Below are 23,575 nucleotides of genomic sequence, written 5' to 3'. Positions count from 1 at the left end.
TGTTAGTTTAAACTGTTTTACCACAGTCTCAGCCAAGAGCTGAACTGGACCATTCAAGTACCATAGTATTTTTTAGTATTACTTGTACACAAGTAACACTTCGATGTCACTGTGCGAACAAATGTATTTATTTTGATTTATAAATTGTATTTTATATTTTATTCACAATATTATTTTATATTGTGATTATTTGAAATATAAAACTCACAGAGCTTTTCTGCAGTTGTTCACGGCTGGTATCAGTCTTATTTTACCCTCATTTGTTGTATTATATTTCTTGAGATCTAATTCATCCAGCACCTCCTCTGACATCTGAAGCATGTAGGCAACTGAAGAACACTGAGCAGGAGTGAGTTCATTTTTTGAGTCTTTCTCTGATTTCACAAACTCCTGAATCTCTCTGTACAGAGTCTGATCTTTCATCTCCAGCAGACAGAGGAACAGATTGATGGATCTATCAGCTGAAAGATTGTATGGGGCAGTTCTCCTGTCTTTAATTTTGTCTTTTATATATGCCATAGTTCTCTTGATGCTCTCTGAGCTTTCCTCTGTGTGTGTCAGTAGATCCTGTAAGAGTCTCTGATTGGACTCCAGTGAGATTCCCAGCAGGAATCGCAGGAAAAGATCCAGGTGTCCATTTTCACTCTCAACAGCTTCATCCACTGCTCCTTTGAGCAAATTATGTAATGAAGCAAAAACCTTTAGTGCTTCTGTAGTAGTACTCGCATAGCTGAGAAACCAATGAAAAGCAGCCAAAAACTCCTGAAAGCTAAGATGTATGAAGCAATAGACTTTCCTTTGATGAATCACAGATTCCTCCTTAAAGATCTCAGTGCAGATCCCAGAATACACTGAGGCATCAGTGACGTCTATGCCGCTCTCTCGCAGGTCCTCCTCATAGAACATGACATTGCCCTTCATCAGCTGTTTGAAAGCCAGTTCAGCAAGTTTCACAATCACTTCTCTGTTGGACTGCAGGGGTTTCTCTGGATCTCTCTCTTCATACTTCTGATTCCTCATATTGATCTGAATGAGCAGGAAGTGGATGTACATTTCAGTCAAAGTTTGAGGGATTTCTGCACTGTCATCTTGTTTCAGGATGTTTTGAAGCACAGTGGATGAGATCCAACAGAAGACTGGTATGTGGCACATGATGTGGATGCTTCTTGCTCTTCTAATGTGTGAGATGATTCTGCTGGCTTGATGCTCATCACTGATTCTCTTTCTGAAATATTCCTCCTTCTGAGAGTCATTGAATCCCTGAATTTCTGTCACATGCTTGATGTATTTGGAGGGGATCTGATTGGCTGCTGCTGGTCTGGAGGTGATCCAGATGAGAGCAGAGGGAAGCAGATCTCCTTTGATGAGGTTTGACATCAACACTCCCACTGATGAATTCTCAGTCATATCAGAAACTTTCTCACTGTCTGAAAACATCAGTGGAATTCTGCTTTCATCCAGACCGTCAAAGATGAACACAACTTTACACTCATCATAAATCTTTGTGTCCAGATCATGAAGTTCAGGATGAAAGTCCAGCAGAAGATTGTGAAGACTGTACTGCTCATCTTTAATCAAGTTCAGCTCTCGAAATGGAAGCACAAACATGAAATCTACATCCTGATTGGCTTTTCCCTCGGCCCAGTCCAGAATGAACTTCTGCACAGAGACGGTTTTTCCAATTCCAGCGATGCCTTTAGTAAGAACAATCTTTATTTGGTCTTTTCTCTTCTCCTCACATCCTGGTTCAGGTAAGGGTTTAAAGATGTCATTGCAGTAGATTGGATTGTCTTGTAAGTGTTGAGTTCTGGCTGTTTTCTCCATGTGTAAAACCTCATGTTCTTCATTCACCCCTTCACTCTCTCCCTCTATGATGTAGAGCTGTGTGTAAATCTTGTTTAGGAGGGTTTGATTCTCTTGTCGTTTGATTCCCTCAAATAAGCTCTCATACTTGTTCTTCATTCTGGTTTTGTGTTGATCTTTGACTCTTTGAAGAACATCATCTACTGGTTGGTGAGAATCCTGCTGCAGGTCTCCAGTTTTCTCTAACTGTGTGGGTGTCTTCAGGGCTGATTCTGTGTTTTGCTTCCTGATGTGGGTCTGACTGGACTTCACAGATCTTATTGGCTCATGTATCTGTCCACTGTAAAGGAAAAAACAGCAAAAAACAAAAACAAAACAAAAAACAATGAAATTCATTAAAAGGACCTTTAGAGACTATATGAAATAATTATGTGACAGTGTGATCTGTGTAGTTCTGTATGAGAAGGTTCAATAGCAGCTCTGCATGCAGCTTTTTAAATTCTTTCATCTCTCTAATACATTACTAAATGAATGTTTAGTGTTATTTCCATTGATTTCAGAAATAACTATTCATATGGCATACATGACATTAAATCAAAAACAAGATGTTTATACTAACAGAGGGTCAGTAGGCACTGCTTCATCACTGAATCTAGGGGGTTCAATCATGGAATTGTCACTCTTCATAGACACCCAGCTCGGTTCTGGAGATGATTCTCTTTTTCTCTTCCTCCTTATGATACTGACAAAAACAGTGTTTTAGACCTGTCATTCAAAAGTGGCATATGCAACGTCTAAACATTTCACCATGATGAAACGTTAAGGGAAGGCCAGTGTTAAGGTGCAATCACACTAGACTTTGCACTCCCTTCACTCTCCGATTCACTGCATCCGATTGCAGGAGACCAGAAATGCAAGCTCATGTGAAGAATTTTACAATCTGCTGTGGAGGAAAGTTCAAATTTGGTGTATTCTGGATTTTGTTGTTGCAGGAAAGTGAGTATACAACATATTTTAACATTTTGAACATAATATTATTTCTCAAAGTCTAGTGTGACTGCCCCTTTGGGGGCCTCCACCCCATAATTAAACTCTTGTTCCAAGCACTGACTACTGGCTAGTGGCTGTACTGGTTTAATGCATTGCATGTTGTTTTGAATACAAAATTTGCCAAATGCATAAATAGCTAGTATGTTACCTGAGGTCAGAGGTCTCTACTCTTTCATTAAATATAGGGCTCGGATTACTTATGGACTCATCACTCTTCATAGACACACAACTTGATCCTGGAGATGCTGTTCTTTGCATCTTGTCCTGATCAGCAGCATATTCTTCTGTCTGCTCGCAGAGACTCATATTAGAGACAGTTCCCTCCTTCTCTCTCTCCTCAGTGAGACTCATTTTAGAGGCAGTGTCCCCTACTTTCTTTTCTCAGACTGTTTAGAGACCTTTTTGTGAAAACACAAAGTTAAAAGAGACAGACATACAGAGAGGTTTACTGATTTACATTGGAGGGTTATTAATCTGATTCAGTACAACATCAGATAAAAATGAACTTTAAATGCACAATAACGAAAAACAAAATCTCAGTTAAAATGGACAAACATGCAGATTTCATCTCTCTGAATTGTGGTGTAAGGCGTTTTTTATTTATTTTTTATTTTTTTATTTTTTAAATGTTTATGCAACTCTGAATTTATTTGGAGCTGTACATGTTCTCCAACCAATTTGTTGCAATGGCAACACTCATAATGCCAAAATGGATCCATGTGCATTTGTTGTTGATGACAGTAACCTATTTAATTACTACATTATTTCACCTCTATATGTCTTTGAAAACAACATGACTTTAAATAATTTAAAGTTACACTATGTAACTTTTGGCCCTCTAGCGGTTAAAAAAATAAAACAGTATGTGTCTTGCGGAAGAACGATGTTTTGGTAATGATGTAAGTGGTGCTTCAGCTCTGCTCCTCTGTACAGATGAATGTGGTTTGAGGCACTGGTGTACACTGGATACAAGACATCTTTTCAGAGCGAATGGACAAATAAATAATAAAAGAAAAGATATCCGAAAAGCAGATATGTGCCATAATTATGCTGTTGTTTTGACTTATTGGAAACATTGATGATTTGAAATAAATGACATCACAATAGTTAGGCAACGTTTTTAACATTAGACATAATGATTGTTAGTCTGATAAGGTCAAATGTTGCAAATTTTTTATAACTGCAGGATATTCTGGCCAAATAGACCATGGTAGAAACTAATTTATAGATTTGTCATTGTTACCAACCAGTGGTCAACATAATTTCAAGACTCACATATCCTTGGTAAGCCTAGGACTGAAGTATTTATTTATATAAATTATTTATGTTATAAAGAAAAATACACACGTGTTACCAAGTGAAAAGTTCTGCATCAATTATTGTATAAGTTTTGTATTTCACTACACACACACACACACACACACACAGACAGACGTGTGATTACACAACTATACATAAACCATATCAATAAAATATCTTAACTGTTGAGTAAGAAAAAAGCCATCTCCGGGTCGCTTTTAAATCCTTTCAGATCTCGGAGTTGTTGCCACCTCTGAAAAGCCAAGCTGATGTTGATTCGGGTTTTATTACGGATTCTGTCGCTTTCCCTTTTTGCTTGTAGACTCTGATCTGTTTGGAGTTTCTTTGTTTTTACAACTGGTGATTCCCCGGAGGTGTGCCATTTTGAATGATCCATGGTTAATTTTTCTCATTCGTTGTGACAACAAACTTTCAGCTTCATGCTACTCCCACACCATACACGTGCTACTGTAGCCGGAGCTTATTTTCTCTGTGTACGGATATGACGTCAACATGCACGGACGAATGACATATGTATGCAATTTCCCATGAAATCCTTCCCAAAAGCTCTAAAATATACATTATTATTATAGGTTTATCAAAATGTATTTGGATAAAGACGTTGTTCGGAAGATGGGTTTTTGTTGCACTCTCTCATTAATAATACTTTGTTATTTTTTAACAAAAAAGTTACATAGTGTAGCTTTAATATATGATTAATTACAATAATCTAAATAATATAAAAATTGCACACAATTTTTTTTTTTTTTTTTTAAATGAAAAAAAAGCTAAAAATAAAAATGTAGGCCTACAACATGCAAACTGACACCATATTGCAAATATACGACCTCCGTTTCTACATCTGCCATAGAGGATGTTCCAATTTCTCCAAGTGGTCCCTCTCAGGAAAAATAGTCTCCAAACTGTTGAGGACTGACTTTAGCTGTTGAGGCTGCTACAATCTGGGGTGTTTTACATGACATGAAAAGGACCAGTCAGAACTTTCTGAGGGGCTGTTCACACCGTGTTTTAGCGTTAATCTATGCAGATTATTTACTGTTATTTTATGCAAATATACGCCAGACCAACGTCCTTGACACCTTCTGTTCTATTCCCTGCATCTAGCTTTTTAGCACAAGAATGCTTTCAGGTCTGCACTTGTGATTGCTTTAGCTAGCTGTACATTACCGGCATCTCACTGGTGCTGCTAGTCTTACTAATGAACTTAAAGGAATAGTTCACCCAAAAATGAAAATTAGCTGATAATTTACTCACCCTCATACCATCCAAGATGTATCTGAGTTTCTTTCTTCATCAAAACAGAATTTAAGATTTTTAGGATTTCATTTCAGGCCTCCTCCTTTAAACAATGCAAGTGAATGTTCTCCATTTTTTGACGGTCCAAAATGCATATTTAGGGTGCATCAAAATAATCCACACGACTCCAGTTGACAAATAAAGTTCTTCTGAACCCAAACGATTGATTATTTTTAGAAACAAAACAATACTTGTATACTTTTTAACTACAAATGTGTGCAAGATGATATTTTGAGAGCACAAAAAGGTATTTTGCACGCACGTGAACTCAGTTTTGTAGCAATGTATCTTCTTGCAAAGATGAATTCACTTTGAGCCAACAAAAATCAATTTTTCACTTGAATAAAGTTGATTTGAATGTGAATTTGCACAGAATTGTAAAATGTTCATAACTCCACTGTTTTTGTGTGTCCAAGATCTCACTTGCTCTCTCCTCATACCCACACTGAGTGCGCTCATTGCTTTGACTGCTTGTTTTCTCAACAAGGTCACAGCAATACAATGTGCAAGAATTTCAGCCAATCAGAGATGAGGTGGTAATTTTGATTGGCTGGAAAGACCACAGATCATACTGCTAATAAAAACAAGAGGAAGAGGAGAAGGGGATAGTTTGTTTTCAATAAAGGAAATGTTTAACACACTATGACCACATGAATGCAGCTCTCTTGTTGACTGAACTCTTTTTAATTAACCTTTATGAAATACATTTTTTTGTCTGTACACTGCCAATAGGCTTACTAGCTATCTAACTATCTGGCTAGCTCTCTTAGTATGGTTATCTTGGCTAGTCTTGATTATCTAGGTTACCAAGTTACACTTACGTAGCTACTAGCTTGGCCATGTTAGCTACCTCTTTCATCTGAAATTGTATTAATTTAATCTCTCCCGTGTGCAAACTCTTTAAGACTAAGGTAATAGTGTAGTTTTGGGGGAGCTTAATCAATCTATCCCATAGGATATTCTGAGAGAGCAGTTTATTCAAAGAAATGTGACCAGATTACAGTCTACCATGGATCAGCAACCACTGAACCTTTTTGTTATTATTATACAAAATAATATTTTCTTTATTAAACATGTTATTTAGTCCACCTCCTTTAGTGTGTCTTATCCCATTTTTTCAGCAACCTTGTATATTATAAATATTATGAATATTATAAATATTGCCTAAATTAACATTTTATTCTTGACACTAAATTAGAAAAGCTGTTTATTTTTGCATTTCAAAGCTGTGGGTTATCTTGAAATGTTCAGTATGCTGATTTTATGCTGTTTATGCATCCTACCACAATCCTTCTGGCAAAATTGATTAATGAGAAGAAATGGAAGAAAAGGAAAAGAAGCTAATTATGTTTCCTGTCTAGTGATCGACCGATATGGGTTTTTTAATGGCCGATGCCAAAATCCAGAGAGCAGGGTGACCGATAGGCCGATACAATGCCAATATATCACACAATTTAATATGGTAAATAACAAACATAAAATTGCTCAAAAAATAATAATAAACTCTTATTTAGCACTATATTTACTAAATTTCACACAAAACTAAAACATAATATTGTATTTTAAGTAGATAGCATAAATGTATTTATGTAGATAGCAGTTTCTTAAGATTTATGTTCAGTCATCAAATTTTAGTAATTTATTTGCACATGAAGAATTTGTTAATATATTAGAAAGAAGGAAATAACAGTACACACAGTAGTCCAGCCACCATGGATGGCATGTGCACATTAACCATCACATTTTCTCAAAAAAATACAGAATCAAACTAATTGTACATACAGTACATAGTGAATAAGACATTTACCTACAGCACACGTGATGCGTTTTTACTTTGGGCTACATCTGAAAATGTAGGCAGCTGACTTGCTGCTTAATCAGTTAATGGCTTAACTGACATCTGCTTTGAATGAATGGAACTCATAAGGAAACTGATCTCCAAACAGTTTGAAAAGCACCTTATTTTCATCCTACCTCCATATACAGCCTACGGAGGCAGCATTTTCCTGGTTTCGGACACAGCCTTGAAGTTGCACTCACGCGCTTGTGCGGATCCAGTGCAAGCCTCAATCTCCTGACAGTTTAAATGGCCTGGATCGCCTACTTGGATTGTCACGGAGTGACCGTCATGATTAGTGAATCAGAGGAACTTTTGATCCTGATCCTGATTTTCGTGAGGTTCATGAATTAGATCTTTTTAAACTAAATATCTGCATATTTGCAAAACGGTATATAATACAAGTTTGATTGATATTTGCCTTTTATCATTAGAAAATTTACAGGGAACTGCTGAGGAGAGGCTGATAGAATACGTGCTTCAGAGGTAAATAAATCAGCGCTCCACAGGATGCTGGATCTGCTGAAGTTGTGTGAGGTTGGTTTATTACATCTGTTTAAATGAGATATGTGCATATTTGCAGATGGTATATGATATTAATTTTATTGATATTTGCCTTTTTATCATTAGACAATACAGTTAAAAGTTACAGGGAACTGATGAGGAGAGAGAGGGAGAATGAAACAAATGAGCACTTTAACATTATGAGCTCAAACGTGTTAGCCTGATATGCGGACCATTTAAATGACACTGTGTTGCACACCGGTCTATTATTGTAGTAACACGATGACACGTAACAACAAAACGAACCGTGACTGGTCATTTACATGTCTCAGTTGCTTCACATGTAAGCAGGTGATTTTCGGCGCCCTAAAAAAAAGTTTGGGGTAAATTAAATATACAGTATGTTGAACCTCAATTGTTTGAGACTGCAAAAAAGTTGTAAAAAATGGAAAGAAATCCTTAGCTTTGCTTTATCCCAGACTGCTATATTCTGAAAAACTTACATTACAGTAAGTTAAGCCTTACAGTATTCCTGTATGTCTATAATTTATGGAGTAAATATCTTTTGTAAGATAACTGCAGACTGTATAAAAAGAGTGTACTGAACTTGGAGCATTGTGCCTGTTGGCTTTTCTGCTACATTTACACTGAGATGTTCATGGTTTCTGTAACTACTTCAACAGTCCAATCACAGAGTGCTTGTAAGCAGTTCCTAATACCCAATCCTGACGTAGGAGGCGGGACTTGTCAGAATATGGTTGGAAAAGCAAACAAGCAGTCTAAGGGCATTTTCAGACCTGTAGATCATTGCATTTTCTTCTTGGTTCAGTTCGCTTTCACAAGGAAACATTTCAAAAAGGACCAAAACTATGTCAATAAAAGTCACATGTGTAACGAATGAGGCTGGTATCCCTTCAGCCGACCGCCAGAGGAAGCCCTCTCCCGAATGCTGACACTGAACTGTTTTCTTCTATGGTGACTTCCTGTTTGAACCATATAAATAGCCATGCTTTTCTATTGTGACTTTGTGAAGTATTGGCAGTTTCACTGCCTTACCAAGCGTTATTCTCATTGCCTGTTTCATTGCCTACCTGTTATGACCATTGTGCCTGTTTTTCTGGATTACTGATTTTGGATTACTGTTTGCCTGGTTGGACTGATTACCTGTTAACAACTACTTTGCCTGCTTCAATGATTACGTCTCTGCCTTGTGTTTTGTATTTGTATGCTGATTGTAAATAAACTTCCTGCATTTGGATTCTACATTCACCTCCATGTCGAGTCCCTCACAACATGTGAGCAAGCTGTCTCCTTATTGGTCACTGTTTGTTTGCTGCTCCAGGATTAAGCTCATCCACTGATATACCGGTAAAAATTATATGCCTGTAAATCATTAAAAATTTTAGAGAATTGAGCGTTGCCAGTTAGAGGTTGTGCTCCAAATACAAATTATCCATCACTCAGATGGATATGAGTTGTAAAGTTTCCGTCATGGTTATTTTTATCCGTCATTAGTTGCTTTTGCATTATTTCTCCACTGAAACATGCCTGTTCTCATAGATCTCTCTCTCGCACGTACACACACACAAACAGAAGACTAAAGCCAGGAAAAAAAATTGATTTGTCAGAGTTGCTAACGCCATCCTACCGCTATCCAAAAGAGAGAAACGATCGTACTAAAATGACCTCAGGAATTATAAAACAGCTCCTATTTTAAATGTGCAATTATATCTTATATAGTTTCCAAAATGTTTTGATGATGAATTACAGAGAAGTGTTGGTCTACAGATGTCTTCTCCAAAGATCCCTGTTATGTTCATGGTTTTTATACGGATGTTTTTTGGTTCGTTGGTCCTTTGGGTCAGTTTGCATTCTCACCACAAGCGAACCGCTCAAGTTAATTTTCAGTCAGTCCGAGACCACCTCGTTCAGGCGGGCTCGGGCTGGTTGTTTTGGTGTGGATCCGAGTGCGATTGCCATGTTCATACGTGTTTAAATGAACCAAACCAAGGGTGAAAGCGCGGCAGGTTCCGAAACAAACGCTCCAAAGAGCCAGGTGTGAAAACGCCCTAAAGTTCCCAGCGCACACAGAGGGCATGTGAGGAGAGAGAACGAGTGAGATCTTGCACACGCAAAAATAAATAAATAAATAAATAATAATAATATTTGCAAGAAGAGTTCAAGCACGTACAAAATAACTTTTTGTGCGCTCAAAATACAGTTTTGCATGCGCATAATTTTGGCACATATATAACTCCATAATATCTCACACAACTCACACGAAAGGTAAGTGTGTGTGTGTGTGTGTGTGTGTGTGTGTGTGTGTGTGTGTGTGTGTGTGTGTGTTTCAGGTCGATTTCTCTTGATTTGTGAAACATTCTCAGCAGTTTGTGTGTGTGACGTTAAAATACGGGACAAACGGCATCGTCTATGGATTTCATAAGGAACGCAATAGGTGAGGGTCACTCTCTCTCTCTCTCTCTCTCTCTCTCTCTCTCTCTCTCTCTCTCTCTCTCTCTCTCTCCACTCACTGTCATAAATTCACGCAGATATATTTGTGTACAGAGATTCTATATGAATTCATGAGAGCTTTCAGAAATAATGCAGTTATCATCATCCAGAATCGTATGTTTTTACACTTTAACTGTGTATATCAGGAGTATAAATATATCAGGATATAAAACCATTTCACATGATGACTTTAAGTCTACAATAAAGTGAAAGTTATCTAAATTTCATCAGTCTAAGTGAACAAAGTTTATGTTATTTTATTTTTATCTAAAATGACGTTAATCATCGACGTTTCCACTATTTTGGTTACCTTAGATTGTTTGCACATCCGGAATATAAAAATCCGGCTTGAAATCACCTGCAAAGAACTGCAGAAACCCAAGTGGAAACTCATAATATAATATATTATAAACTCAAACTGTAATATGAATACATTGTTGTATGAAAAATAACTTGTGAACCTACCTCAAAATGTACTGCCATTTAAATACCCAGTGTTTCTTGTTAAAGCCTCAGAATGGCGTCTCTACTTGTTTTTTTACTTTCGGTTTTGGTACCTGAATGACGTAACGCATTTTTTTTTTTTCAATTCTCCCAGAAGAAGAAAAAAAAATGATCGGAAAAGTATTAATGTAAACTGAGAGGTTTATGTGTTATCATCAACACAACACTGTCTATATATTCGATTTACAGATGTAACATGCAATGCGTCAATCTCCATCTAGTGGCGCAGATCATCATCACATTTCTCAGGTGAGTCTCAGATCTGTTATGTTGACTGCTCATTTTTCGACAGGATCTTTTTTTTTTTTTTTTTTTTTAATTATTGGAATATTATGCGAGCAGATAATACAAAGATAATTCAGTAAGTCTTGAACAATTCAGTAAATTAACACTGGATGACAACATAGTCCAAAAAAAGGAAGATAACAGAAAACTAAAATAATAACTAATATGAAAAAAATAAATACATAAGTACCCAAAACAGTACATAAGATAAATATACAGAGGCAATGTATTAACAAATTATGATACATTCAAAAGTTCATCATACAATTTAACAGATTTGACACTTAATTATTATTATTTATTGTTTTTATTGTCATAATTAGGCAGTTAAAGTCATGGAGAAATTGAATAAATTTGGGTATTGTTGAGGAAAATTTACATTTATGAATAAAGTATTTTGCCAATAAAATAATAACATTCCCTATATATTCTATATTATAATTACTATGAGAAAATAAATTATATTGCACAATGTTAAGGCAATATCTGATTCAGTTTTTGAGGTAAAGAATTTGGTTAGGTCAAACCAAAATTCTTGGACATTAAAAATAAATAAATAAATAAATGTTTCTCTAACTTTGTTGGGGATACAGAATTTATATGGTAAGAGTCATGTTTTTTTTCCCAATTAATATTCTCTATTAATTAATTCCAAAAAAAACTTTCCTTTTCCTTGAGAGAGAAAAATTTCTTATAATTTTATTACTACATTTTGGGTCATAAATGCTCCTATCTTCTACTATTTTGTTCAATCTTTACAATCTCTCCAAATGATAATTGACATCTCATTAAATGAACAAGACCACTAAGTATTGTGAGAAATTCCTTATGGACAACAGGAAAGTTGGAGTTTAGACATGAAATCATAATAAGAGTAAACATTCCCTTCTGGATCTAACATATCACAAACATAATCTATTCCTTTCTCGTGCCAGATTTTAAGGAAAATTGACTTGTACTTTGATATAATCATTTCATTATTCCATAACTTCACCTTGTGAGGAGAGAAATTGTGGACAAAACAAAGTTTCCATGCCAAGAGAGCCTGTTCATGGAATTTGGAAAGTTTTATAGGGAGCTTAGAAGGGGAAAAGTTACAAGTTAATAAGAACTTAAGCTCTCCCTCCATTTAAAAAATATTATATGGGATAAAGTGCCAGATAGAGTCTGGTGAATTAGCACATTGTTTAACCCAATTCACTTTGAAAGTATTGTTAACATCAAAAAAGTCTAACATGTCAAAACCTCCATCGGCTTTTTTACCACATAAATCCTGTTTTATCAGATTGATGTTTGTTTTTCCAAAAGAAGTTAAATAATAATCTGTTAATTTGTTTACAGGTGTTATCATGGACAAATAGTGAAATAGCTGGGTATATAAAGCAAGATAGACCTTCTGCTTTAGTTAAAAGCTCTCTACCAGGAAAAGATAAATCTCTTTGAAGCCAACTGTTAAATCTTAGTTTTGCTTTTTTACGTCTAGGTAAAAAAATCATTTCTTGCCTTACAGAGTTTTTCTTAGAAATATGGATGCCAAGGTACTTCACACTATCTTGAATGGGTATGCTATTCATTGAGGTTTCTAGGGTATCACATAAACAAAGGATTTCACGTTTAGGAATATTTAATTTTAAGCCAGATGCATCTGAAAAAGCATTAATAGTTTCAAGAGCCTTACTAATTTGATCTTTGTTTTCTAAAAACAGGGTTTTTAGCAAACAAGTTGTGAGATTCTTATCTCCTGGTCAAAAATTGACACACCTTTAATATCAGAGTTGTTTCGAAGACTCAGGGAGAGTAATTCTACAACTATTAGGAACAGGAAAGGTGAAATACCACAACCTTGCCTTCCTCCCCTATTTTTCTCCAAAGCCAGACAGATCTAGAGTTGAAAATAGAAAATGATGTTCGATGGTGTCGAATGCTTTGTAGAAATCCAAAAACAGTATAATTGCATCTGAGTTAATGTGATGTGCGTAATCTATAAGATCTAATACTAGCCTGATATTAGAGCTTATATGTCGTTTGGGCATAAAACCTGTTTGAGTTTCATTATTTCAGATAAACCTGTTTTTAATCTTTTTGCATATACTAATGAGAAACTTTTGTAATCTATATTTAGTAATGTGATTGGCCTCCAGTTATCAAGGGAAAGAGGATCTTTTCCTGGTTTTGGTATCAGGGTAATAAGACCTTGTTTCATGTTAGTACATAATTCGTCATTAATAATACATTCAGTGTAAACTCTAAGCAATGGTACCTTGATGATTTCCCAAAAGTGTGCAAAAAAACTCAACAGTTAGTCCATCTGAACCCAGGGACTTAGTTCTTCATAGAATTCATTGCCTTGGTAAGTTCATCTAAAGAGAGATCATTTTCACATTCAATTCTAAATTGACTTGGTTTGATTTTTTGTAAAAAAAAAAAAAAAAAAGATCTTGTGTTATTTCCATTATAATTTTAGTTATATAGTTTATTTAAAAAAAATGTTTTTATTAATGTTACCATTCATTTTTAAGGGTGTTAAATAATTATATTATATTTCTTTTTTTCCAGAACAAAACAAATAGTATTATTCTCTCCCATTTCTAACCATTTGGCTCCAGGTCTTATAAAGGCACCTTTAGCCAAATCTAAATAAAGATCATCTACATTTATGCATTTGGCAGATGCTTTTATCCAAAGCAACTTACAGTGCCTTTATTACAGGGACAATCCCCCTGGAGCAACCTGGAGTTAAGTGCCTTGAACCAACAACTTTCTGCTTACCAGTTCAGTGCTTTAGTCCACTACACCACCACGGAGTTTAAATAAGTTGGCTTCCTCTGTACTAAGAGTTTATTTGGACAGTAACTTGTTGATCGCCTAGAATATCTTGGCATCTTTTATAATTGGCTACTTTAAGTTCTTTACCGCGACGCATTGCCAATTGTCTAATTTTAAATTTAAAGAATTCCCACCTTTGGGCATGACTCATAGAGTCATCCTCTAATATAGAGGCCAATTTTGTAACCATTCTACAAATTTAGCATCAGAAAGTCGCTTATTGTTAAATTTCCAATAACCACGAATTCTCTTACAATGGTCTGTGTTTCCTATTAACGAGATTGAGATAAATCTGTGATCTGACAAAGGTGAATAACCAGTTGAAGTATCTGAGACAAACTGAATTGCATTAGTAGATAAGAGCCCAAAGTCATTTCGTGATTTACGAGTGAGAGCATTATTAGTCCAAGTGTGTTCCTTGTTATGTGGATATAAGAAGCACCAAACATCAGTAACTTGTAAGTTATCACAAAGCAGCTCAAAAACTTTAGACGTGCTGTTTCTCGGAGGGAGTCTATCCACAGAGTCATTGGGGACTTCATTAAAGTCTCCACCTAGCAGTAAATATGCATCTTTGTATTTACTTTTTAGGTCTAATAAGTTTCTTAAACATGCATACATTTAAAGAGTTGTTATTATGTCCATAAACACTGCATATAATAAATTTCATATTATCTATGTTTAAGATTATTATAATCCATCTTCCTACCCCAGAATAAACTTTTTCCACTATATCTCTTTTAAATTTATTTAAGAGAACTTTGACCCCTGCTGAATGGTTTGTGCCATGATAGAAAAATGCAGAATCACCCCACTGAGATTTCCAACTTTGAGTCAGTGTCACAAGAGTGCTTTCTTGAAAAATTATTTGAGCCTCCTTATGTTTAGTAAAAAGAAAACGTGCCTTCCTTTTATCAATATCCCTTAGACCTCTGACATTAAGAGAAATAAAATGTAGTTTCCCAAAATTAAAAACTGTCATCCACAAATAAGAACAATAAGAAGCAAAGAATGTAAACCTCCAAAGCTAGTTACTCATTAAAATGAAAACAAATAGACCCATCGGGATCTTACACATGCAACAAGATATCAACAGAATTCTTACAAAACTGTAATATGAGACCCTAGAGTTTAGAATTATTGACAGAAAACATCAATTATAAATATCAGTGTGTGTCCATATTCTCTCAGTATTTACTAAATGTCAATATTATCCCTTTTCCCTTTGATGTAAGCAAAAGCACCACTGAATGAAGCCTTCTCTGGCTTTCATAACCAAAGGCCACGCTTTGGCCCGAGCCGCTCTTTCGTCTGGTGACAGGTCTTCCTTTAAGCGTAAATGGGCTTCCTCAAGGAATTTTGAACCTCTTGTATCTCTCCAGACGATATCACGAAGGTAACGCATGCTGAACTGGATGATTATAACTCTTGCAGAATTACCATCTTATCTCTTCCCGATTCTGTGCACCAAGTCCACCACCTCCGGTAATTTTTCAGCAATCATCGGGGAGATCTTGCCAAGAACTTTGATTACCGGATCCCGGGTGTCCTCCTGTTGATCTTTCTCCTCCATCCCGTGCAGCCTAAGCCCCCATCTTCGTCTGTAGCTATTCGCCTCCAAAAGTTGAAGTTTCAGTTGTTTGTTTTCTTCTTTCAGGTCTATGGTGTTCTTTTCTAGAGCAACAATCCTCTTGTTGTGATTCACGTTATCTTTAATCAATTTCCCCACCATATCATTCAAAAAAGTAATGGCTTGATCAGTATTTCTCACAGTTGTCTCCATAGCTGTAACCTTTTTAAATATTACTTCACATTTTGTGGAGGGTGACTGGATAGCCGCAAGAACCTTGTTTAGGTCAGTATCGGGGGATATAAACTTCCCTGTCTTTGGTGCTGGGCTCTTAGCTGGGGTACAAGGTAGAGGAATCAGCGAAGACAACTCTGGATCGATGGTGTCTACAGTTGCGGTGTTAAATCTGTTAGCATTGCATCATTATGTTGTGGAGCAAAAAGTTGAGATGGAACAGCATTTTCGTTTTTCTCCATGTTGACTGCCTCAGAGTGAAGTTTCGCTTTGCGTTTGCACATATGAACGAATTTCCAAACAAAATTGATATCAGTCACCAGGATTAAATGTCATTGACATAAAATAGATTTAAAAAACATAGTCTTCATCACTTATTGCACGTATATCCCGATTGTGTCTGGGGATGAAGAATGCAGCATGTCTGCATGGATCAGCACCATCTTGGCCTCTCTATTTCGACAGGATCCTCGTTGCAGTCTGTAGCGTGATGACATACTGGATCTAATCCTCTGCGTAGTGGATTTTGGTGACGTAGTGCATGTTTTGTTTTTTTATACGTTACACTGAGTACATTATTATTTAGTATTAAAGTATTACACTGAGACTTTTGTTTAATATAGCTTAGCTTTTAAAAATGGTTATAACCTAGGATTACGCAAATTACTTTTCCTTGTTTTTCCTCTTCACCCACAGAAAACAAATATATAAATTATGCAATATACTCCTCACAATAATGTGCTCCTCATTTTAACATCTCCTCTGCTGTACATAAATGCCATGGGGGGAATTATTTGTATTTGTGTATTAAAGGTGCAGTATGTAAGATTCAGAAACCATTGTTATTAATGACACCTGTGGCCATTAAGTGAACAGTAGCCAGCTACCTGTTACTCGTGCTCGCGCTCGTGCACACACTCCATAGAGATGCGAGCATCGGCCAAAACAATGATGTAACGTACAAAGAGGCTGAACGTGATTCATTGGCATCATGCTTAAAATTACACAGTTAAGATTGTTTTACTTCAAACTTTGAGACTGTATATTATATTTGACTCTCCAGTGCTGGAACAGGGCTAAAACAAAGTGTGGATATAGGTCTGACTATGCGAGACTGTAGTTTGAAGTAATCACTTTTCTTTGCATGATACATTGACTGCAATTATACCATAGCCTATGTCGGCGTTAGCTAGCTAGCCAGCTTTATCAATTGCTGTTAGCTAAATTTGGTGGATGATGACAGTAGCTGTTTATAAAATAGACTGTACATTATAAATATGTTGACACAATTCAGTATTGATGTGATTTCATCACAACTGTCATTTTGATATATCGATGCGCTATTGTTTTATAATAATAGAATGTATATATTTTCTGTATAACCAAGTTATGTTACACTAATGAATGGGTCTTTTTGCATTATCTTGAACACTGTCTAGCATTCATTTCATGTGTTATTGTAGTTTAGCTCAAATTACACAGATCAATCCTTATGGCACTATATTTCACATGCTTTGCAGTTATGTAAGCTTACCTGTCCAATAAGAAAAATGCCAATTCAGGGTTGGTTTTGATCCCCAAAACTGAATGAAGGTCCCTCCAGGAATCAAATGCCCTGCCGATGTTCACACTAGTTTTTGTTCGACCATGATCACATTCCCACTTAGCCAGATGGGATTCAGGATCGTCACTCCAACTGATGACCAGCTACTTCCGCTCTTATTGGCTGTTGAGTTTCTGCTTCTCGGTTTCTGATTGGCTGTTGATGCTTTGGTTGTTGCGTTGCTAGGCTAAATTGACCACTAAGACCACATGAAAGAATGAGTGATTTAATTTTAAGTATATTAAATAAAAATAAAAAAAGGTCAATAATTAGTGATAAATAACGTTTAATAGTGGCTATGCTTTACTGATTTTCTGACAAAATGATTGTTTGTTTTTTTTCCTCAAAAAAGTGAAATCTTGGTTTTGAGTGGATTTAGACAACATTTTGATGACATCACAAAAAAGACAGAAACATAATGCATGTGCTGTTATGAATCTCCTGTTTGTGCAGTCTTAATCTTGTGAATTTAGGAGAAATAATTAAAAAAATATATTTAAAATGTTTGCTTGTTTTTCATTGTTAGCCATTTTTAAAACTAGATTATTTGTTAATTTTTTATTCAAAGACCAGCATAAACACAAGTGACTGTACAACTGCCCATGTATTGAAACTACAGGCCTATACAGTATATCCTTAAAATGAAATATAACTTAAAATTAACCTTCCTCATCACCAGTGGTAGCATTGCCATATTCTAAAATATTATATTGTAGAATATTATAGACATTTATTTACAGGGAATCAATTTGAAATCATGTGAGCTTTCAGAAATAATCCTGTTATCATCATCTGGAACCGTATGTTTCTCCACTTCCACTGAAACCATCTTTGGTAAAATTTCCAGAGGCTTCCCTTTACAGATCGTCTCGATGTACGGCACTAAAACGTCGCTGAAAGAGTGTGTAAATGTGAACAGATGTGCTTCATGATCCGGATCTGTGAACTCCAGTCTTCCATCATCACAGTCCAAACACACCCTGATTCGTTTCGGTCTGTGTCCGTCACATGACACACGCTGACAGGGTGATGTCATCGCCCAGTACTCATCGTCCCGTAAGCTGATGACCCAGAGGCCTTCCTCTGGACATGCCTCAAACATCTCAGTGCATTTGATTGACACCTTGGCCACACCCAGTGTCCAGTTGGAACTGTCACCCACCTCTACAACCCAAGAGTGTTGCCCGGAGCTCATGACCTCTGACCCCAGAGTGCACGCGTAGGGGTCAAAGCGTTCAGGGACAGCAGGGAGGAAAGGCTGGCACTCCTCGAGATGCAGGACCTGATTGAGAGCAGGAGAAATGCACAAGGAGGAGGATGCGGTGTTAGGATCCAGTGTGACAGGAGCTAGAAATGGAGAGAGAGAGAGAGAGAGAGAGAGAGAGAGAGAGAGAGAGAGAGAGAGAGAGAGATTGATTGATTTGGGTTGAAATTATTCGATATGACAGACATGAAACTAGCACATTGTAGGAGATTGTAGGTTGCAGGGACAACGGTCAAATAAACAGATGAGCGGTCACAATTCAAAAATATTTGACTGCAAAATGCTGCAATTGTCCAGTCAGAATTCAAATTATTCCAAAGAGACGTCTAATAAAAATGATTACCTCATTTTTCAAAATCATGCAAAATCACACATTTTCAATACACACACACTCACTGTAGGTGACGATCCTCAACATCTTCTTCCACACTTTGAATCTCAGATTGGCCACATGTTCAGACACATTAATCAAAGATCCAAACCGTTCCTCTGGTTTCTGTTTACACTGACATATTCTACAACAACATTCAACAAACATGACTGAATAAAAAATAAAAAAAAGCATTAATATATAATAAAACCTAACAATTGAATACCTTCTGACTGTTTCTTCATAGCCCTGAAAAGAAGAAAAAGTTTATGTGATGTCATCTGAATGAATTCAGAAAATTCTTTCTTTAATTTAGATGATCCGATTACCTCCTGAAAGTCGACATCATCCATCTTCATCCCTTCTTCAATGGCTCTGATGGTGTTGGAGATGCACTCAATGATTTGATCTATCTTCAGAGATTGCTCTTTCATTGTCTGACTCTTCTGTTGTTCTTCCTCTCTCAGAGCTGTAATCCTGCGCTCCTCTTCCTCCTTCAGGAACTGATGAAGCTTCTCAAACTCCTCTTTCATCTGTGTGTCCATCTGCAGAGCCTCAGACTACAGCAGGGATCACTTATTGAGACTCAAAAAGTCATACACATCTGAGATGGCATGAGGGTGAGTAAATGATGAGAGAATTTTCATTTTTTGGTGCAATACTCCTTTAATGTTTGAGAACAGTGAATCTGTCTGAACCAGAAAATGTGCATTCACTGCCAGGCGAATAACACAGAAGTATGTAGAACCAAATTAAATTAACAAATTATTTAAATATAATTATTTCAGTTTAAGTTTATTATTTTAATATTCAAAGCAACCCTGTCTCATGACGTCTGTAAAAGTCTTAGTACAAAATGGGGAAAGCGTTAAAAATCGTACGAGGATTGGTTTGTACAAAAACATATGTCTTTTACTCTCATAGAGAAAAATAAATGAAGCAACGAACAATGTTCTAACAATTCTTCCTAACTTTTACGCCTAACTCAAACCAACACTTAACCTGTTCACTGATGTCTACTTTCTTAAAAACGTTTATGATGGGAGACTAGCTAAATTTTGATGCCTGTTTTGTATCGATTTAAAATTCAGTTTGTGTGTTGATTGATTGGTTTCTATGGGAATAAATGTCCTTTTTGTATATATGACAAGTCAACGAATATCTTATAATTTTGTCATTTCATGCTAATTATTTTGAGTTGTCATGAGACTATGTTGCAAATACGTTTCTGACTTTTTTACATAAAGAGAGAAGGTAAAAGAGGACAGTAATTATCTTATGGAATAAAATTATATTGGATGCCAGAAATGTTTAACTTGTTCTGCACCCGTAATATTCCTTTAAATGTCCTGTAAAGTGGTTTATAGATATATCAGTTTGGTTGTTCGGCACATTGTTTAGTTACCTGATTGTGCTCAATGGCAGATTGACAGGTTTGTTTGATGAGGTCACATGTCCAGATCTTCTGTTTCAGCACATTGACTGAAGTCTCGATCTCCTCCTGCAGGAATAAACACACAACTACATATTTCTCAAGAATCATGCAGCTCACATGTACAAACACACGCTGATGACATGATCTACATATATATGTACATGTATACAGACAGCAGCTGAATGTCAGGGACATATTTGACATGATATGTTCTCTATGTGTTAGGAGATCTCCAGGTGTTACACTGCAAACACAAATATTATTAGCAGTACTGTTGATATCCACTCACAGACGATACAGTTTATAATGTATGTTGTGGCATTAAAGAAGACGTTATTAGGTGCCCCAGTATTCAAAAGGTGCATTAAAAAAAGCTGAATTTAAAAAATGTTAGGCTACAATATAAAACTGTTTACTGGTTAACTTGTAATTAAATATTTACAGTACAAAATGTTTGAAATAAGATGCCATTTTTACTTATAACAATATTTAAAGTAAATTATTTTTACTATTTACCATGAAAAAGTACGTTTAACACAACAATATTTTATTTCTTTATTTTGTGGTTAAAATTACGGTGAAAAACTAAAATTGGGCATTGCCAGAAGTCCCAACGTGACCCATCACATTTTATTATATTGTATTAAATTATTTATGTTTCTTCTTAATTTTGATGGTAAATTTCTTGCAGCTTTTAAATTTAACAGCACAGTATTTAATAGTTATTGACAACCGATTGATAACAGAGTAAAGACATTAAATTGTTTGGTTGTCAGATATCTTTGACAGAGTATCAGATATAGACAGGCTGATATACTGAAGATGTGACAGTTACATTTGTGTTGAATCAAGTTTGTGAAGAAGTTTGTATAGAAGTATCTAGTCTGTACTGATTTAGTGAACATGTGTGTGTTTGTCTTCTTACCTTGCAGTCGTGCAGTGCGTCTTGAATGCGATAAATTCTGTGTCCTTCGTGTGTGTCTGATTCTTCACACTCACTGCAGACTGGACTCAGATCATCCAGACAGAACAGGGAGAAACTCTGGCCGTGATGCCCACAGACGACTGACTCTGATGGGCACACAGACTCGCAGAGACCCCCGTCCAGTGCTGGAGACTCCAACAAATTATCCATTCAGAGTGAAAGAGAGAAGTAATGAAGAATAGAGAGGAGAAACACATGAAGTGGAGGAGAGCAGACTGTGATGTGAACCTTAAAGAAAGAGAGAGAGAGAGAGAGAGAGAGAGAGAGAGAGAGAGAGAGAGAGAGAGAGAGAGAGAGAGAGAGTTCTCTCAGGAATTGCCTGTGTGTGTGTGTGTGTGTGTTTTAAAGGGCAGAGGTCAGAAGTTAAGTAGCTAAATTTTATGTTTCAATATGGAGATATAAATGTTTTAGTTTTGCATTAATAAAGCTAAATTTAAATGTAAATCTGTCGTAATATATCACAATAAAACATATTGTGATATATTACTGCTTAAATATATTATACACATGTCTAATGGCATAACAGCTGTTTTAATAAATATATATCATGTAAATAGAGCACTTTATAATAAATAGTCTTAAAACACAACTGTGCCATGATTTGCACATGATGATGTGTGTACTCTGTTGTCAGAAACATGCTTGTAATCAGACTCTAAATGACTGTATGTTCTGAATGTTTAGTGTGCGTGTGTGTGTATAATGTAGACAGGAGAGAATGTGTGTGTGTGAGTGTGTGTGTGTGTGTGTGTGTGTGTATAATGTAGACAGGAGAGAATGTGTGTGTGTGAGTGTGTGTGTGTGTGTGTGTGTGTATAATGTAGACAGGAGAGAATGTGTGTGTGTGAGTGTGTGAGTGTGTGTGTGTGTGTGTGTGTGTATAATGTAGACAGGAGAGAATGTGTGTGTGCATATATATGTGTCAGTGATGAAATATGTCTGTCTGGATCAGGTGACAGTTGAACGCTGAACTCATCAAAACACTGAATCCAGATCTCTCACTCATACATCTGAACTTTAACTGTAATACGGCAGACTGGAAACATGATTCATACATGTGCAGAAATATGTTGAAGAAAACCAGTAAACAAAATACAAGACATAAGCAAAAAAGATGTTTAGACACATATAACAGGAGATAAGAGCAATGATACAATGATGATGAGTAACAAACAGAATCATTACTCATGTTTCAGATTGTTACAGATGATCAAATCCAAAGATACAAAGCACCAAACTTTCAACATTTAGATTATATATATTATATTAGTATGTGTATGGGAGTGTATGGGACCAACAAAAAAGTTGCAGTTCTCCATTTGGCCATTGTAACGAGAATAAAATATAGATCCATAATCTCAAAGTTAATCAGTAGTTTTCCTGATTAATCTGAAATCTATGAACGGTTGAGCAGTCAACAGCAAATACATTTGCAGAAAATGTGAATAAACTTTGTGATCACAATTCTGTTGGTCAAAAAATAATGAGTACTTTTATTTCCAGACAGACAACAAAGCAGTAAATAGATAGCTTTGGTTGTGGAAATCTAGTTTACTTGGTACTAAACACTTCAAACTAAACTCTTTGATATTCAGATTGCCAGGGACCAGTCAAACTTTGGCATATTCTGTGATTAGGTGATTTAAACTACATACTATTGAAGTCTGGGAGTGCCAGATGGGCTGGTTTGAGTATTTCTGGGATTTTCACACACAACATTCTCTAGAATTTACTCTGAATGGTGCCAAAAACTAAAAACATCCAGTGAGCGGCAGTTCTGCGGACGGAAATGCCTTGTTGATGAGAGAATCTAATAAAATATTTTACACTTAAATAATAAAAAGATGATTTTTACAGTTAACTTTATGGATGCTAATTTCGGTACATTTCCGTTTTTGCATGAGTTAAAGTTTAAACATTAGTATTGTGTTGTTTAAAAATGAATTATTGTTTTCTTTGCTCTATTCGAGGTCTGAAAACACTGCATCTTTTGTGTTATTTTGACCAGCTGTCATTTTCTGCAAATAAATGCTCTAAATGACAATATTTTATTTGGAATTTGGGAGAAATGTTGTCAGTCATTTATAGAATAAAACAAAAATATTCATTTTACTCAAATACCTAAACTGATCATTTTGCAGTTTTTTTCCAGAGCTGTTTGCTAAAATAAATAATTAG

The 23,575-nt window shown here is 36.0% G+C and overlaps 2 protein-coding genes and 1 long non-coding RNA gene across 3 annotated transcripts in view; 1 reads left to right on the top strand and 2 right to left on the bottom strand.

The window, feature by feature from the left end:
• Nucleotides 1-23,575, bottom strand: part of LOC127444816 (uncharacterized) — a 93,907-nt gene that overhangs the window by 52,808 nt on the left and 17,524 nt on the right. Inside the window, 10 exon segments of the mRNA XM_051704356.1 lie at nucleotides 209-2,143; nucleotides 2,423-2,545; nucleotides 3,002-3,234; nucleotides 15,405-15,841; nucleotides 18,082-18,690; nucleotides 19,004-19,122; nucleotides 19,204-19,226; nucleotides 19,307-19,537; nucleotides 20,383-20,478; nucleotides 21,338-21,522. Of these exon segments, the coding sequence (XP_051560316.1) occupies nucleotides 209-2,143; nucleotides 2,423-2,545; nucleotides 3,002-3,234; nucleotides 15,405-15,841; nucleotides 18,082-18,690; nucleotides 19,004-19,122; nucleotides 19,204-19,226; nucleotides 19,307-19,537; nucleotides 20,383-20,478; nucleotides 21,338-21,522 (3,991 nt within the window).
• LOC127445487 (uncharacterized) lies at nucleotides 8,563-21,476 on the top strand. The gene is made up of 5 exons (XR_007898000.1): nucleotides 8,563-9,178; nucleotides 10,162-10,265; nucleotides 11,015-11,074; nucleotides 19,445-19,597; nucleotides 21,345-21,476. It is a non-coding gene; the product is annotated as an uncharacterized LOC127445487 (long non-coding RNA).
• Nucleotides 16,058-21,955, bottom strand: LOC127445479 (E3 ubiquitin-protein ligase TRIM35-like). The gene is made up of 6 exons (XM_051705593.1): nucleotides 21,338-21,955; nucleotides 20,383-20,478; nucleotides 19,307-19,537; nucleotides 19,204-19,226; nucleotides 19,004-19,122; nucleotides 16,058-18,690 (listed from the first exon to the last, which is right to left on the bottom strand). Exons 1-6 carry the CDS (start codon nucleotides 21,545-21,547, stop codon nucleotides 18,074-18,076), a joined length of 1,296 nt encoding a protein of 431 aa, XP_051561553.1. The 5' UTR covers nucleotides 21,548-21,955; the 3' UTR covers nucleotides 16,058-18,073.

Source organism: Myxocyprinus asiaticus, chromosome 8, assembly GCF_019703515.2.
Source record: "Myxocyprinus asiaticus isolate MX2 ecotype Aquarium Trade chromosome 8, UBuf_Myxa_2, whole genome shotgun sequence".
Classification (NCBI taxonomy): Eukaryota; Metazoa; Chordata; class Actinopteri; order Cypriniformes; family Catostomidae; genus Myxocyprinus; species Myxocyprinus asiaticus.
The sequence above is the reverse complement of the archived record's forward strand: the minus strand, read 5'-3'. Positions and strand labels throughout refer to the sequence as shown.

Coding starts and splice junctions, on each gene's coding strand:
- LOC127445479 (XM_051705593.1), bottom strand. CDS start 21,547: ATGGATAATTTGTTGGAGTCTCCAGCACTGGACGGGGGTCTCTGCGAG. Junction 19,538..20,382: donor CTGCCATTGAGCACAATCAG/GTAACTAAACAA, acceptor TCCCTGCTGTAG/TCTGAGGCTCTGCAGATGGA. Junction 18,691..19,003: donor GTTGAGGATCGTCACCTACA/GTGAGTGTGTGT, acceptor CTCCATTTCTAG/CTCCTGTCACACTGGATCCT.